This window comes from Anabrus simplex, chromosome 4 (genome assembly GCF_040414725.1).
Source record: "Anabrus simplex isolate iqAnaSimp1 chromosome 4, ASM4041472v1, whole genome shotgun sequence".
Classification (NCBI taxonomy): Eukaryota; Metazoa; Arthropoda; class Insecta; order Orthoptera; family Tettigoniidae; genus Anabrus; species Anabrus simplex.
The window spans coordinates 200,887,410-200,905,199 of record NC_090268.1 but is presented as its reverse complement, the minus strand read 5'-3'; the positions used below and the strand labels follow the sequence as shown (position 1 = coordinate 200,905,199).

The window sequence follows — 17,790 nt, the reverse complement described above, 5'->3', positions numbered from 1 at the left end:
GCAAGTAGGCAGCTCCCTTCACTTCTTCCTTCTGTGAGCTTTGCTTGGTTGTTTCTCTGGGATGCAGGGCTCTATGAATCTGCAAATCGCTCTAACCATTACCCTTGAATGTGACTTTGAGCATGTCCATCTCCACCTGGATATTTGATGGCTCACAAATTCGTCTCGCCCTCTTGGTGAGTGTCGTGAGAATGCCTTGTTTTTGTGCTGGATGGTGGTGAGAATCTGCATGAAGATAGAGATTTGTGTGAGTAAGCTTACGATAAATGTTATGTCCTATGGAGCCGTCCGGTTTCTTTCTTACTAGAACATCCAAGAAAGGAAGGTATCTGTCCGACTCCATCTCCATAGTGAATTTAATTGAAGGATGTTGCTGATTTAGGTGGTTTAGAAATAGATGAAGTTTCTTAGGACCTTCTGTCCAGACCACAAATGCATCATCAACATACCTCCACCATATTATACGTTTGACTGGCGCAGAAGCAATAGCCTCCTCCTCAAAATGCTACATAAAGAAATTAGTCACTACAGGCGAGAGTAGCCACTTTGTCCGTCTGTTCGTAAAAATTATCACGCCACAAGAAATAGCTGGAAGTCGTACAGTGGTAAAATAGCTTAGTTATGTCCTCAGGGAACAGGTGTTCAATGAGAGACATGATATTGACATGGCATAAGCCCAAAAGCCTATACAGTATCATGTCTATAAGTACAGGCCGTGAAAATATCAATGGCAACATTAAAACAGTTCAATTTTGCAGTTAATGTTTACCTGTCTGATATTATTGTTAATGCTCTGAGGGGAATAAACTGAAATTCGTTTTTACTAGTATTTTCCATCCGGCAGCTCATTCCTGCCACTCGGCTGGTTAAAATTTTTTGGGGAAGACACTGAATTACCTATTATAGAAAGTAAGCAAACTAATGGAGCCGTGCTCAAAGCTAAAAGTGACGCTTGGCAGAAGATTTGTAATAAATTCAATCTATATACTGACATTAGTCAACGTATGATCAAGCAACTGAAACAACTGTATGAAAATCATCTCTTCCGTTTGTAACTATTTCTGTAAAAGGCCTACCATATCCCAAATATTCAAGATAGAGAAGTTCTGCATCTAATGCACCTGTCATATTTTCAGCTAACTGAGATTTTAACTGCTTGAACATGGGCAGTTAAGTTAACAGAGTTTAATGGATTGTTAGTCTTAATTACAGTGGAATTGATTACAGGGGAACCTCGATTATCCGTTCCCGGAAACTACGTTTTCCCGGAATATGCATTCAAATTACATGGTCCCGCGAGCATCGTAATTAAATCATGTTGTAAAAATCCTGCATGATCCGTTCCTCAAAGAAGCGATTTCCCGGATCAACCGTACAGAAATTTCAGTCCCATCAACACTAAATCCTCGATTAATCATTTTTTAATAAACTGTATCGCACGAAAGGATGGCTATGGCATACTTATGGATCTTGGCGTTAACGCCCCGTCATTGTGATAATTAGAGCAAGTACTATACTGGAAAAGCGACTGGCGGTGTACTTGCATGAGGGACCATCTTAGCATCGCATTCAGGTGGTAAGTACTGTTTAGAGAATATCAGAAATCATAAAGCAGAGAGTGGCCACAACAATATTGTAAGGAGACACGGTGCATTTCGACAGCTCTGTTCGAAGACGGAACGAGTTTCGTCAAATGTTCACATTTATAAAACATCCACATTATATCCAGAGTTAGATGTTTATATTTTTTACATTTTTTCAATCGTACTGCCAAACAGGTTTTCGGCACTTTCCTCAGGGCACTGTAGAGTAACTGGGTTTTCAGGCAGGAATCGAAACTGCTCCTTCTTAACACAAATTTAGTATTTTAATATTACCATACACGATTATGTTAACGAGACCAGAACAGATGTTGCACCTTACATTAAAAAAGAATGCCATGGGAGGTTTTGGGATTGCCTATTACTGTTTTGGTCCTAATGTAAGACTGAGAATTTTACGTTTTCGTTTTAATACACCAAAAACTGCAAGTCGTTTTATTTGCGCACGTTACATTTAAATGGTTTGTATCATTTCCAACTTGTACCGGTACTGACATGTACAGCGAGCTCCATTTCCAGGTGACCTCAAAGTCACGAATAACCATAATTTAAGAAGTATTGATGATTTTTTTTCTCTTTCCAATTTGATTAGATTAGTGACGGGCAGAACTGAATATAATGCATTCGAGAATTTTGAGAATCAATACTTACATTCGAAACCATGTTTTTGAGTTCAACATAACCTTTAAAAGTCGATGTAGGCCTAATGTACATGGTACAAGATTTCCAGAAACTGACTACGAACAGTATAAATTACAATGAAAGATTAAGAAAGGAAGGGATTTTGCCCATCATGTTGGGCGCTTTTGTATCTAATGTACTTTGTTTTTTTAGATGAGAGAATTAAGAACTGCTTGTGGTCGATTGTCGTTTGGCTTGGCGTTATTAGATTTTCCAAAGAGTTTGGCTAATCAATGTAGCTGAATTAAAAGGAATTTTCATGGAAAACTGACAAAAGATTCTCCTGTAAAACTGAATATAAAGTATCGAGATTTTGAACTCGCATACCGGTAATTTATGCGGTTTCGCGGTCTAACATGCCTACCACTCTTCCAGAGGGTCTGGGTTCGATTCCGACCAGGTCAGGCAATTTTACTTGGATAAAAGTGCTGGTCCAGGCCCACTCAGCCTATGTGATTACCTTCAATTAAGGAGCTATCTAATGGTCAGATGGCGACCCCGATCTAGAGAGCCAGGAATATCAGTCGAGAGGATTCGTCACAACGATCATGCGTCACCTCGTAATCTGCAGGCCTTCGGGCTGAGCAGCAGTCGCTTGGCAGGCAAAGTCCCATTGGGGCTGTTGTTTGGTTTGGTTTCGTTTGGTTTATGAGTTTTTGTAACATTATACACTGACTGACAGAGCAAATGCAACACCAAGAAGGAGTGGTCAGAACTTTATGCCAATTGCAGGGTAGACTGACGTCACTGAGGTATGCTCATGATGTGAAATGCGCCGCTGTGCTGCGCATGTAGCGAACGATAAATGGGACACGGCGTTGGCGAATGGCCCACTTCGTACCGTGATTTCTCAGCCGACAGTCATTGTAGAACGTGTTGTCGTGTGCCACAGGACACGTGTATAGCTAAGAATGCCAGGCCGCCGTCAACGGAGACATTTCCAGCAGACAGACGACTTTACGTGGGGTATGGTGATCGGGCTGAGAAGGGCAGGATGGTCGCTTCGTCAAATCGCAGCCGATACCCATAGGGATGTGTCCACGGTGCAGCGCCTGTGGCGAAGATGGTTGGCGCAGGGACATGTGGCACGTGCGAGGGGTCCAGGCGCAGCCCGAGTGACGTCAGCACGCGAGGATCGGCGCATCCGCCGCCAAGCGGTGGCAGCCCCGCACGCCACGTCAACCGCCATTCTTCAGCATGTGCAAGACACCCTGGCTGTTCCAATATCGACCAGAACAATTTCCCGTAGATTGGTTGAAGGAGGCCTGCACTCCAGGCGTCCGCTCAGAAGACTACCATTGACTCCACAGCATAGACGTGCACGCCTGGTATGGTGCCGGGCTAGAGCGACTTGGATGAGGGAATGGCGGAACGTCGTGTTCTCCGATGAGTCACGCTTCTGTTCTGTCAGTGATAGTCACCGCAGACGAGTGTGGCGTCGGCGTGGAGAAAGGTCAAATCCGACAGTAACTGTGGAGCGCCCTGCCGCTAGACAACGCGGCATCATGGTTTGGGGCGCTATTGCGTATGATTCCACGTCACCTCTAGTGCGTATTCAAGGCACGTTTAATGCCCACCGCTACGTGCAGCATGTGCTGCGGCCGGTGGCACTCCCGTACCTTCAGAGGCTGCCCAATGCTCTGTTTCAGCAGGATAATGCCCGCCCACACACTGCTCGCATCTCCCAACAGGCTCTACGAGGTGTACAGATGCTTCCGTGGCCAGCGTACTCTCCGGATCTCTCACCAATCGAACACGTGTGGGATCTCATTGGACGCCGTTTGCAAACTCTGCCCCAGCCTCGTACGGACGACCAACTGTGGCAAATGGTTGACAGAGAATGGAGAACCATCCCTCAGGACACCATCCGCACTCTTATTGACTCTGTACGTCGACGTGTTTCTGCGTGCATCGCCGCTCGCGGTGGTCCTACATCCTACTGAGTCGATGCCGTGCGCATTGTGTAACCTGCATATCGGTTTGAAATAAACATCAATTATTCGTCCGTGCCGTCTCTGTTTTTTCCCCAACTTTCATCCCTTTCGAACCACTCCTCCTTGGTGTTGCATTTGCTCTGTCAGTCAGTGTAATTATACATATTTCATTTTTGTGATGTTAGCCAAATTGTTGATGGTTTTCATTCATTCATTGTACGTTTTATTTTCATGGTCCCTCAAAAAACAGAGAATCGAGGTTCCGCTGTAAGGTTAATTTGGTTATGTTCACTGTTAAATTCTTTTAACAGGCAGTTAAATGTTAACTGAGGTTGAATAACCTGGGCCACGATGTTTTAAGGGCATCGGGCACTTTCCATGCAAGTAAAGGGCATCTAGAAATGCAAACAGTACCATAATCCAACAGATAAAGCATTTGCACAGATGAGCCAGCATAATTTGTACTCGTCCTTGAATCATGTTTTTTCCCCCTCTTGTTTGTGAGGTTATGTTTGCCATTGTTTTATCCAAGTGCAAAAATGCACCTTGTTAGATACATTTCGGAAATAGTGTTTTCCATGGCATTTGAAGGGTTTAAACTGAGAATCAAGGAGATTGCATGCATTAATGGGTCTTAATACTTTGTGACGTGGCATTTGTGAATTATGAGTTGGCTGTTAATTCAAAAAAATGTAATTCGAGGTCAGATTTTTGCATCCCAACAACTTTGAATTAATGAGGTTTTACTGTAATTATAAGCTAACGAACACCCCTACACAAAACAAAACTTCAGCCCCAATGGGCCTTTGCCAACCAAGTGACCGCTGCTCAGTGTCCAGTTGGCCATTTTTGTTCTGTACTCATCTCTTCAACACGTATCAAATTTACGTAACACGACCTAATACGTTGAAAGTCTATTTCGATTACAATGTGGTCGTGAAGATTCAATATCCATGATTGGATTGTTTTTATCATGTTTTAAACCTACTTCTCTAAAAAAAAAAAAAAAAAAAAAAAAAAAAAAAAAAAAAAAAAAAAAAAAAAAAAAAAAAAAACCTATTTTGGCCCAAGTTACAACACATTAAACGATCACTTTGTTAATGATCTTGCCTGCCTATATTAATGGGCCTAGCAACAACCGTGAATATTTGTTAAATACAGTTAACTAGTTTCCTTATACTGAGATGGTGCAGCTCTTTTTAGATAGGCCCCCAGTGGAAGAGAGTTGCATGTACCATTTTTACCGCATATCAACCTTCCTGTCTTTCGTAAGTCTCCGGTAATACGGTACTGGCAATCGAACTCGGGCTGCCGAGAACGGCAACTAACTGGCGGACATTCTTAACTACAAAACACAAGACATATATACATGACTGATGCGTGTTTGCAATACACAGGTCGGACACAAAACTATTCACCTATTTGTGCGACGTCGTCAGAGCTACAGTAGGCCTACGCTATGGAGGCAGACATTTTTTTACTACGAAACACAGATGTACTGCATGACTTCGATGTGTTTTAATTGCGTGGGTCATACGGACGAAACTATTCACAAATTTGTGTGATGCCATCAGAGCTGCAGTAAGGCTCATACGCACTTCAAAGCGGAATTGTTCTTCTCTGACGAATTACGTTGGGGGTGCCTTGTATGCAAGATTTAATTTTTGCATTTTCTTCGTCTCGAAAAGCCGAGGGGAGTTTAATACGCGAGGGGGTCTAATACAGGAGTAAATACGGTATTTATTGTTGGAAGTAAAGAAAGTATAGTCACATATAATAACATTTAAAATATCACACCCTAATGTTTGACTGTATTTATGGCAATTTTCCTATGCAAGCTAGGATATGTGCTTTGAATGCAACACGTAAGATATTTTTGGAAATAGAAAGAAAAAAAACAGTGTAATGAAGAATTTCTTCTATATAGCTACATACTTAATTCATAAATCAGTGACAAATTATATTAAAATTACATTAAAAATGAATATTTTCAGAAGAGTAACAAAATGATTACTTACTGAAAAGTATTGCTCTGCTTCAAGCTGATCTTGAAGCTCTTTCATCTGCAAATCATCTACAGATCGAGCTGCCTTCACTTTATGAAGCTCTTCCTCAACAGATTTTTTGCCTTCACGGAGTTGAACCACTTCCCGGGAGAGCTGATCTTCACGTGCTCGTAGATGGGCAACTTCCGATGACTGCACTCCAAGATCAGCCTGGAGCAATGCCTTCTTCTGTTGCTCTTGTTCAACTTGAATATGAAGAGCTTTGACCTAAAAAAATTTCAATAAATTCACCAACTTTGCAAATAAAAATGTATTACAATACTCATTCAAACACAACTGGTTTTTTTAAACAAATTTTTAACTGCAATATATATGTTATACTTTTTATGTTGAGTAATTATTCATGGGTTGATAGAATGTGTAACACTGAAGTAGTCCAACACCTGAACAAAGAGCTAGCGGTCATGTACATCAAAAAGGAGTACTTTGGTCATCATTCAAAATTCAACTTATCTGACAATGTAAGACTAAAGGAAGGAGAAGCTGGGGGAGATTAATATCTTGGCTATGTAATCTACCCCCCATGTTTTTCTGACTTGCTGAGAACAAGAACCAGACTGCCCGAATGACAACATACATCCTATGAAGATGAATAAAACTAAGATAAATTAATACAATTATGTTCTTTAAGCTAAACATTAAGCAATTTGTACACGAGATTTGCACACAACATTCTGGAAACAACAATCATGTTAAAAATACTTGCAGATCTAAAAAAACAGTTCTCAGGATATGTAAGTACAGTAGTAGATTAGTGATGAGTCACTGCAAAAATCTTAAACTGGGGCTTTAAGGTCTTTCTTTCCAAGGTGCAGAAGCTACTGTCAGTGTTACTGATTCTCCCAACATACTGCACAGGATAGGGGTTTTCAACCAGCGTGTATTGTGCAGCCTCAAAGGGTGTGTGGCAACATTTTAGTGTTTACAAATAAACTTTATGCCATCCAGAATATCTCTTAAATAGATTTTATATTTAACATGAAGCTTTTACTACAGTAAATTTTATTACTAGACCGACTGTACCAGTCAGCAGAGAACACCTGCAAAAATGGAGAGTACAATTTTTTTACCTGGCAAAAATAGTCAGCTTCAGTTTATACATGGGAGCAGATAATAGTGCAACTATTTAACCAAACTGCTTTATTTCAGTTTTATCCTCAACAGAAGAATGCGCCTGCTTGTGTTGCCATCAGCCTATCTGCAACTATGGATGTGTGACACTACACAGAAGTTTGTATTATTACTGATGATGCTGCTGCTTGATGATGTTTGTTTAAAGGGGCCTAACATCTAGGTCATTGGCCTCATGCTGAGGCTGTTCACCCGGGTGTTGCTGAATGTTACTACTCCTTATGGTCTGTATCGCACTTGGTCAGATTCACAACTATTTTTTATTTTCCACCTTGTCGATACACTAAACTGCTTAAGGTAACTTATTGGTTAAAAGTGGTATATGTTTCGTATATTATAAACATCTTCAGCTACATAACACTGTTTAGATGAAAAATTCATATAATGACAAAGTGTCAATGCTTTAGAGGAAGTGTCCTTAAAATTAACATAAGAAGATTGACAACATCAAAAACAAAATACTCGAAAAATTATATAAATTCTTTCTACAATTGAAAGCAGACACAAGACTGTAAAAAAATGACAGGAGATACTGTTCCAGAGGAAAGCAAGTTTAAAAAGAATTGACAACTAGGAATTAGTAATATTTCATCTGCAATAGTAATAGGAGCCACATTATGAAATCTGGATTTCTTTATTTCGACAATTACTTATAAATGTGTAATTTTTAATTTATAAATTGGCCTTTTTTTTTTTTTTCATGAACTTTTAAAGAAAACAATAATCATCAGGACATATTCTCTATGGATTATTATACAAGTGTTTTGTTTTTAATATTGTCAATCTTCTTATGTTCATTTTAAGGACACTTCCTCTAAAGCTATGATACTTTGTCATTATATGAATTTTTCATCTAAACAATGTTATGTGACTGAAGATGTTTATAATATACGAAACATGTACCACTTTGAATCAATAAGTTGCCTTAAGCAATTTAGTGTATCGACAAGGTGGAAAATAAAAAATACTTAGTTGTGAATCACAGCTCTCTTCAGTAAGCGGCTACAAACAACATACTACGGGACAGCACTTACTATGAGCAAATGAAATCACAATGGGCAGCAAACAACTTCCCCCTCCTTGCAGATGCACATACACACACCTGCCAAGTTCCAGCAATATCTCAATACTGTCCATTACAATGTTCAGTTTACAACACAGCAAGAAAGATAATGAGCTGCAGTTCTCGAACATTCTGATTAAGAGAAAAGGCCACTGACCTCACCATCCCAAGCAGAAGTGTGCAGTGATTAGGATTCTGTTTGATCGTGCCATGGGAAAAAAAAAAGGATTACATGCCTTTAAGATAAGCAGGAACAGCAAGAGTTTATGAAGGAACTAATACCAAAGTGATCGGAGCCTGCAGATTTTGAATTTTAAAGCAGAATATGCATTAAAAGGACATAGATGTACAACAGAAGAAGAGAACAAACATATTTTCATGAGGTGCTATTAGTGTTTCAAGACTGCTTCATAAAATGGAAACTTCATTGAGACAAATGTATCAACCAAAGAGAACAGATTGTTGGAGATTACGTTAAGTTTTAGGGAAGCTCCATTAAACAAAAAAAAAGTTTTGAAACTCATTGAACACCAGAATATAAATACATACCTTCTCAACTTCCTGTCGATGTTCACCTTCCAACTTTTGTAACCTTTGCTGAATCTGACGATAATCAACAGACAACATGGACATTTGGCGCTCTTTCTCTTGCCAGTGTAAATCCGCTTTCTGGCGAGCACTCTTCTCTTCATTCAATTTCGCTTGAAGAGCTGAAGAAGAAATATAAAACAAATTTTAAAATAATCAGAAAACGATGTGTAAAAAAATTAAGAACTTCAAAGACAGAGATGCAAGACCAGTTGCAGAGAGGAGATTTGTACAAAGTTATTCATTCAAACCTTTTATAAATACACAGTTCAAAAAAATTAGGGGAACATGTTCTTGAACGTAGGCCATGCTCTACAAAACAATGCCTCACACCCAGGTATATTACTAACTAAACTTTTATTCTTTACTGTTGAAGTATACAAAAGAACATCGATGGATTCACGTTCATTTTCAGAACACAAACGGAGATGTCCAAATAGGGGCGAAAACAAAGTGATAACAGTCCTCCGGGGTGGATTTTTATCACAGTTGGAGAGCTTCAGTATGGTGTATGTCCTCCACGAGCATTTATCACAGCTTGGTACCTACGGGGCATGCTCCGTATAAGTCAATGAAGGTCACGTTGCGGTATCAGGTTCCATTCTGTTCGAGGTCTTGGAGAGTCTGTGGTGGAACAGAGCGCCCACGAACACTTCCATCAAGCCTATCCGCACATGCTCAATGGGATTAAGGTTGGGACTCACCACTGACCATTCCATCTCTCGAATGTCCTGTTCTCGCAAAACAGCTCTGGTGATGTGCGCTACACGAGCCCTGGCATTGTCGTGAATGAGTACGAATTCAGAGCCAATACTGTATGCAGCAACCAACACATGCTGTAGCAGTATCTGCTCGATGTACCCCGCAGCGGTAAGATTAACGCAGACGGTGACAAGATCCCTACGGCCATCAATACTGATGCCAATGCACATCATCACACAACCTTGTCCGAATCGGTTGCCTTCCAGGACAACATTTGGCATATACTGCTCACCACAGCGTCTCCATACACGTTAATGTCCATCACGCTGTGTCACGGGAAATCTGGACTCGTCTCCATTGGTGAAGTTGCCAGCTGACGTGGATACGGGCAAACAGAAGGCGAGCTGAGCGATGTAGCTGCGTTAAACGGGACACTCGAACAGGACGCCTGGGTCATAAGGACACTTCTCTTAACCTGTTCCTTACTGCCTGGTCAGGCTCCATGGTTCCAGTGATCCTCCTGAAGTCTTGTTGCAGTTCTCTGGCAGTTTATGAACGACGCTGCAGCTCACAGATAGTCAGATATCGATCATCCTGTGGGGTTGTCATGCATCCACGACCTTGTCCAATCCTCCTTGTGAACTGGCCTGTCTCACTGTAGCGATTCCACAAGTGTTGAATAACTGACGGAGAGACATTGAGATCTACAGCAACACGGTGAAAAGTTCATCCTTCCTTGATCAAAGTGACAGCCCTTGTGACTTGAACCTCGTTAAGATGTCTCTTGGAATGTGCTGGTTTACGCACAATGTGCTTAAATGACCGCAGTAGTCTGTGTATCTCACAACGACACACGGACGCATCGTTATTCACTTTGTTTTGAGGGGTTACCGGACAGTTTAATGCATGGCTACACCTACAGGTGGCGTATAATTTCGATTTGACATACCCTCAGTAGCTAAGGTCTCAAGGTATGCTGTACGAGCATTGGAGCCCCATCTACCAAATTAACGTTCATATACTAGACGTTACAAAACATGTTCCCCTAATTTTTTTTAACTGTGTAGTTATTATTGGCTTAAGGGGGAAGGTACACCTTTACAAGTATAAAAATCTACAATATTTAACCTTTTATTTCTCAGTAACACTATGTTCTGTTGAAATGAAATTTCACACACTCATAGTACTGTTCTCCTTTAGTATTCCGTTTGAACATTTGTAATTAACTGCCCCATGTTAATAAAAAATAATTTTCAAAATTTTGGACTAATTTATACATTTATTATGCTTTTCCTTGATAATTTCTACAAATTTTCATATTCCTGGAATATTATTGTTTTAGAATGTTTACAATGCTTGTGTTAACAATGTGAACTAAGATCGTTTGGTAATCCTTTGAAACAAAATTTTTTTCTCCCTTTTTATAGTAGTAGTTTAATTTTCAGCATTTTCTTGAAGTATTTTCTCCCCAAAAATTACCAAAACAAAAGTTACAGCAATGGTTCTAGTTCACATTGTTAAGAAGCAAAAACTACATATGCATAAAAAATTTCATCAAGATAACTCAAAAAATGTTTGAGTTATGAAGGAAAACAAACGTAAAAATTAAAGTTTCGGAGAATGATGTTTAAACTTACCAATGGGAGGAAAAGGCTGCATAAGATGTGTACAGATTATGGAACATATCTTAAATACCGTTAAGAGATATTTACAAAATTCCTTCAACATATTAACGAGAAAAGTTTATTCTATAAAGAAAAAAATAAATTGAAAAATTATATTTTTTGACCAGTAACGGTGTACTTCCCCCCTTAAGTGGTGAAGTGACGAAAGAGTACTGATTTGACGTTCTTGTTAACTGCATTCATACAGCAATCGCTTACACTGAACATCACTGTTGGGAGGGATCATCTGATAGCCAGGTTTTGCAACTGGCAGGCAAGCCTGGCTACCAAGGTGTATCATGCCTCAATTTGTTCAAAGGGCATATCAGGCAGATTGTGAATGAAACACCTATTGAATCGCAAGAAGGCCTAGTCCACGAATTGCATTTATCACAGGAACTGCTCATGTTATGCCAGGAGTTTTTGAACATGTACACAGTACTGCCGCAAGTCCTGTCAGCAAAATCTAAATGCGCTGCAATATGGTAATTGGGAATGAAGAAGCATAGTAACGCTGTATGTCATCGTCCACAAGGTCACTTTCACGACACCATAACTGGCTTGCAGTGTGCCAACAGCAGGCAGCAGTGAAAGATGGAGTAGGGCGTGTATGAGAATCTTATCACTGTATTGGCTTTATTTCGTTGCGGAAAGCGAGATAAAAACATTTTTTTCAATGCTGAAACCTCTCGGTACCAATGAACGATTTGTGTTTCGGGCAATAGCAACGTTAACGTTAAACAATAGCAAGGTTTAAACAAATGGGTGCAACTGTTGATCGCATCAGATCGGGCCGTCCTAGGTGTGTAAGCAGAAAAGAAGATGTACAATATTATAGGTTAGGATCCACCTTTCAATACTCCGTAATAAGATGGTAAAAAGTAGTTACAACCTGTTTAATGGGACCGGTTTCAACACATTTTAAGTGTCATCATCAGCCAATTTGCGAAGATCTTAAAACAACTAGCACATTGAATACAGGCAAAAAATTAACATTGTATCATAACGTAGCAATTCAGTAAATGTTCAAAACACTGAATTGCTACGTTATGATACAATGTTAATTTTTTGCCTGTATTCAATGTGCTAGTTGTTTTAAGATCTTCGCAAATTGGCTGATGATGACACTTAAAATGTGTTGAAACCGGTCCCATTAAACAGGTTGTAACTACTTTTTACCATCTTATTACGGAGTATTGAAAGGTGGATCCTAACCTATAATATTGTACATCTTATTTCTCTATTCAATACGGAACAATAATGAAGTTTTTAATTTTAAAAGCAGAAAAGAATTTGTGAATGTTGTTCGTACAAGGATTCGACACAATCCTTTGCGTAAATGAACAATTTTTTTTTTGTGAAATGAATATATCTCCACAAATATCTCATGTATTTTGAAGGATGATTTGTGTGTTGGTGCATAAAAAGATATACATGGTATTTACTAACTGAGAAATTAAAGAAGATAGGCTGGGTTCGATCCCAGGCTTTGTTAACAATGTATGGGGAGAGCCAGTATCGTGACATCCTATTCACAGATGGAAAAACATTCACTGTGGAAGAGTCGTTTAACAAGCAAAACGATCACGCATGCTATGGTATGGTACGGTGAGCAGTTTCCTCACAAACCATTATTCTCGTCATTATTCCGTATTGAAAAATGGCTAATCACAAAGTTTATACAAGGAGTAATTTTATTACCACCTATTCAATACAAATTATTCCACTATAGTGTGGTTAAATACACATGGAAATTATCAGAAATTTGAAGGGTACATGTTTCGCCCACTATTTATTGGGCATCATCAGCCTCAATCAATCTTAAAACACACATGGTCTAAGGCAGGGATGGCGAACCTATGCCACGCGTGTCACTAGGTGACACGCGGACACGATTTCGGTGGCACGCCACGTGAACATAATAATATTTTATATGATATGTCTCGTACTACAGGCAGTGCATATCTTACAGTGTTTCACGTGTAAGAAATAAATATCGAAAATCTAAATTCTAGTTCCATTCGGACGTGCAATATGGCAACACTGCTACACTGATAGGTCCGAAAGTCAAGTGAGATAGTGTCGTTTTCTGGTGGTTTGGTATACGGACATCGCAAATATGTTTTTGGTGCCGAAAAAAACAGAAACTTAACAAAGGTGGTGACCGTATTTTTCAAGAACTCTGGCCAAGGGAATTCGGACTGTTAAAAAGATGTGTTGCCTGTGTTCGAAAACAGTTGTATCCCCCACATTTAATGTAAAGCGCAATTTTGAGACTGCTCATTCAAATGTTTGTTCCATTTCAAATGAAGAAAGAAGAGAGTTCATTTCACAAAATATCCAACATTACACATCATCTTTCCGGCCAAAAAATAACATCAGTGCGGCTGTTTCTTTCTGTCTCACTGCATAGTACAGCATGCATGGGAAACAGATTTCTGACGGTGAGTTGTTGAATGACAGTTTCTTATTGACGCCCGACACATCATTTGAAAACTTCCCTAACAAACAACTACTAATTAACATGATTAAAGGAATCCCAGGCAGCTGAACTGCTGTCAAGGATAGAATAATAAAAATGAGTGAAGAAGTTTCGGAGCAGTTGAAAGCTAATTTGGATAACTCCCACATATATGCAGTATGTTTTGAAGAAAGCATGAATGTGACCTTACAAACAAGGATAGCTTTTTTTATTTTTAGATTCTCTTATGGAAATGTGATGAGGGAGAAATTAGTTTAATTGTTGAGCGTACAAACTACAACCTGGGAAGATAATGAAGCTAATGCAGGAAGTGAAGTCCATTCGCAATATTAGTACTTAAGATTTTTATATCTAATAATTTTTTTTTACAATTTGTTTTACGTCGCACCGACACAGGTAGGACTTGTGGCGACGACGAGATAGGCTTACGAGTGGGTAGGAAACCGCCGCGGCCCCACGGAACATGCAATCAAATGTATTTACAAGATATATTGTACCCGTTATGCAAATATGTATAGTAAATAAATAACTCAATAAATAAATAAATAAATAAATAAATAAATAAATAAATAAATAAATAACGTATTATGAAACATAATCGGGAAATTGAAAGGAAGTTGCGAGGGGGGGGTGTAGGTTGTAGACATCCCTTAATGGAAATGGAAAACAACAAGTGGCACAGTCAACAGATGATAATAATAAACCAGAGTTAAAATGGCACACTAGTTGGAAAAGGTTCGCCATCCCTGGTCTAAGGAGTCGTCATAACTTCCGTAAAATGTAATGATGAATATTTACAAGTGTTAATACTGTGGATGCAAAATGTTTACAGTACAAAAATATTAAATAAAACAGAACTTATACCAAAAACACTTCTGTTTTATTCAATAAGTTCTGTTTTATTCAATATTTTTGTACTGTAAACATTTTGCATCCACAGTATTAACACTTGTAAATATTCATCATTACGTTCTACGTAAGTTATTATGACTCCTTAGACTATGTGTGTTTTAAGATTGATTAAGGCTGATGATGCCCAATAAATAGTGCGCAAAACATGTACTCTTCAAACTTCTGATAATTTCCATGTGTATTTAACCACACTATAGTGGAATAATTTGTATTGAATAGGTGGTATTAAAATTACTCCTTGTATAAACTTTGTGATGAGCAGTTTCCTGGCGGGGAGCATCGGAGGTGCATTTTTGCGAAGGTGGAGTAAAAACTTCTGCAGCTGTCTACCAGACAATGTTGGAGAATGGGATACCACGTATCAATTCGAAGCTGTTTGAAGGGAAATCATGGATTTTTCAACAGGATAGCACTCCTGCACACAAAGCAAAAATGACACAGCAGTAGTTGACAATCAATGCCCCACGGTTCATTGCTGCTGCTGACCAGCTTAGTGGAAGCCCGGACCTCAATCCATTGGATTATTCTCTGTGACAGATGATCGAGGCGATAAAATGTATTAAAAGGCACCGCAATACTGAGATGTTAAAAAAAATCTATCATGTCAGCTGTCAAAAAAATTCCACTGGACATGATTCGTGCAGTTACTGATGAGTGGCCTTAATGTCTTTGCCGCTGTGTTGCCGCACAGGATGATTTAGAATAAGAGTATGCTCATTCTGTAGCTTTTTTGTGGGTTTTTTTTTTTTCAGAATATATGTATATTAACCACAAACAAAAGCTAAACCCTCAAACCCCCCCAGATGAGAAAAAAATATATGACATAATCCGAAGTCTGAAAAACAATAAGGCTGCAGGGAAGATTTGATTGTTGCAGAACTGTGAAAAGAAGCAGGAAGTCAAGCAAGACAGGAACTGACAAACATAATACAAGAAATCTGGCGAACAGACAAAATCCTTGATGTTTGGAAGAACGCACTGATACACCCATTATGTAAGAATGGTGACAAAACAGATGTGAACAATTACAGAGGAGTCTACGTAGTGGCAGTTATATATAAAATACTGTCAAAATCTCTTCATAATAGAAGTGAACCAATAATAGACAAATTGGAGAATACCAAGGTGGGTTTAGAAAAGGCAGATCATGTGCAGAACAGATTCTAAACCTGAAAACTATAATACGAGACAGGGTTAAAAAGAACAAAAACTATTAATGGTTATGAATTTCATGTTTTTGGTCCGTATTGAACTGAGAATAATATATAAGTAATAATAATAACAATGTAAACGTTTCCACCTTTTCAATACTAAAATATATTCACAAAATTATAAATTACACGGTACTAGTTTCGACCCATCTAGGGGTCATCATCAGCCGTATTGGAGCAAAGATCACTTTTGGCGAAATCCTACGAAAATGTTATTTTAAAAATAATTTCTTAGGATTTCGCCAAAAGTGATCTTTGCTCCAATACGGCTGATAATGACCCCTAGATGGGTCGAAACTAGTACCGTGTAATTTATAATTTTGTGAATATATTTTAGTATTGAAAAGGTGGAAACGTTTACGTTGTTATTATTATTACTTATATATTAACAAAAACTATGTCATAGTTTTTGTGGACTTCAAAAAACGTGTACAATTCAGTAGAGGGAATTTTGCTACTGAACATTTTAGAGGAATTTGGAGTTGACACAAAATCAATCAATATAATTAAGCAAACTCTGACTGAAACAAAGTCCAGAGTGAAATTTATGGGAGAGATCTCAGATGAATTTGAAATTAACACCGGTGTCAGGCAGGGAGATGGGCTTTCCCAGATTATTTTCAATATCATCCTGGAAAAGGTAATAAGAGTATGGGAAGAAAGACTTAAAGAAAGGGGACTCTATCATGAGATAAGATTAGGTTCAAAGCACAAAGGGGTTGGTGTAAACTGTTTGGCCTTCGCTGATGACATAGCAATCCTCTGTGGAAGTATAGAGACTGCCTTTGAGCAAATCAACCTTCTGAAGGAAGTAGCAGGAGAAGTTGGACTTCAGATATCTCTTGAGAAGACTAAATTCATGTCAAATATTAGGGATTCACCCACAGAGCTAAAAACAGAGTACGGGAAAATCAACAAGGTTAATAAATTTAAATACCTGGGTGAAATAATTCAGGTTAATGGACTTAATAAGGAAGCAAACAGATCAAGAGCAAGAAAACTGGAAGTAGCATACCAACTCACTAAAGATACCTAGAATAAGAGGAATCCCTCAAGGAAAACTAAAATCAAAAACTATAACACAGTAAACAAACCAGAGAGTTTGTATGCCACAGAATGCAAGTTCTCTATGAAAACTGGTAAAATAAGAGAGAAAAAAGAAAGAAAATACTGACGAAAATTTGGGGACCATTGAAAACGAAGGAGAGTTTAGACATATGAGGAATATAGATCTATACAAGGATGAAGAAAATGAAAGGCTGTTAGACACAATCAGAAAGAGGAGAATTACATTTTTTGGTCACATAATGAGGATATTAACAGTAGATTGACAAAACGAGTGTTTAACCATGTTTACAAGAGCAAGAATGGCAACCAGTCGATCCAAGGAGTAAAAAAAAAAATATGACAAGAGACTGGGATAAAAGACGATGTAATACAAGACAGAACAACTTACAGAAGATTGACACAAAATTTCAAGGCTTTCCAGAAGGAAAAGAGGAAAAGTAATAACATCTGGACACAAGAGAGGAGGAAACAGCAAAGTGAAAGAAAGAAGAACTATTGGAAGTCAAGAAAGGAAGGATTAAGATGAATGCACAGGGTTACTTTCTGTGGTCCTTAGATGTCCAAAATCGAAGAAAGAAGTATATTAATGGGTTTGCGTAGTTTTGTTTGGAAGTTATATGCATTGAAAGTACTGACAGAACTTATGGCAGTTTTGTGTACAACAAAGAATGTTCCAACATTGTTATG

At 38.7% G+C, this 17,790-nt stretch overlaps 1 protein-coding gene across 1 annotated transcript in view; it reads right to left on the bottom strand.

Annotated features, from left to right (window-relative positions):
- Rok (Rho kinase) overlaps window positions 1–17,790 on the bottom strand; it is a 387,800-nt gene that overhangs the window by 212,422 nt on the left and 157,588 nt on the right. Inside the window, exons 18-19 of the mRNA XM_068227374.1 lie at window positions 9,026–9,186; window positions 6,235–6,489 (exon numbers count right to left, since the gene is read on the bottom strand). Coding sequence (XP_068083475.1) covers window positions 6,235–6,489; window positions 9,026–9,186 — 416 coding nt within the window. The remainder of the gene's footprint in view (window positions 1–6,234; window positions 6,490–9,025; window positions 9,187–17,790) is intronic.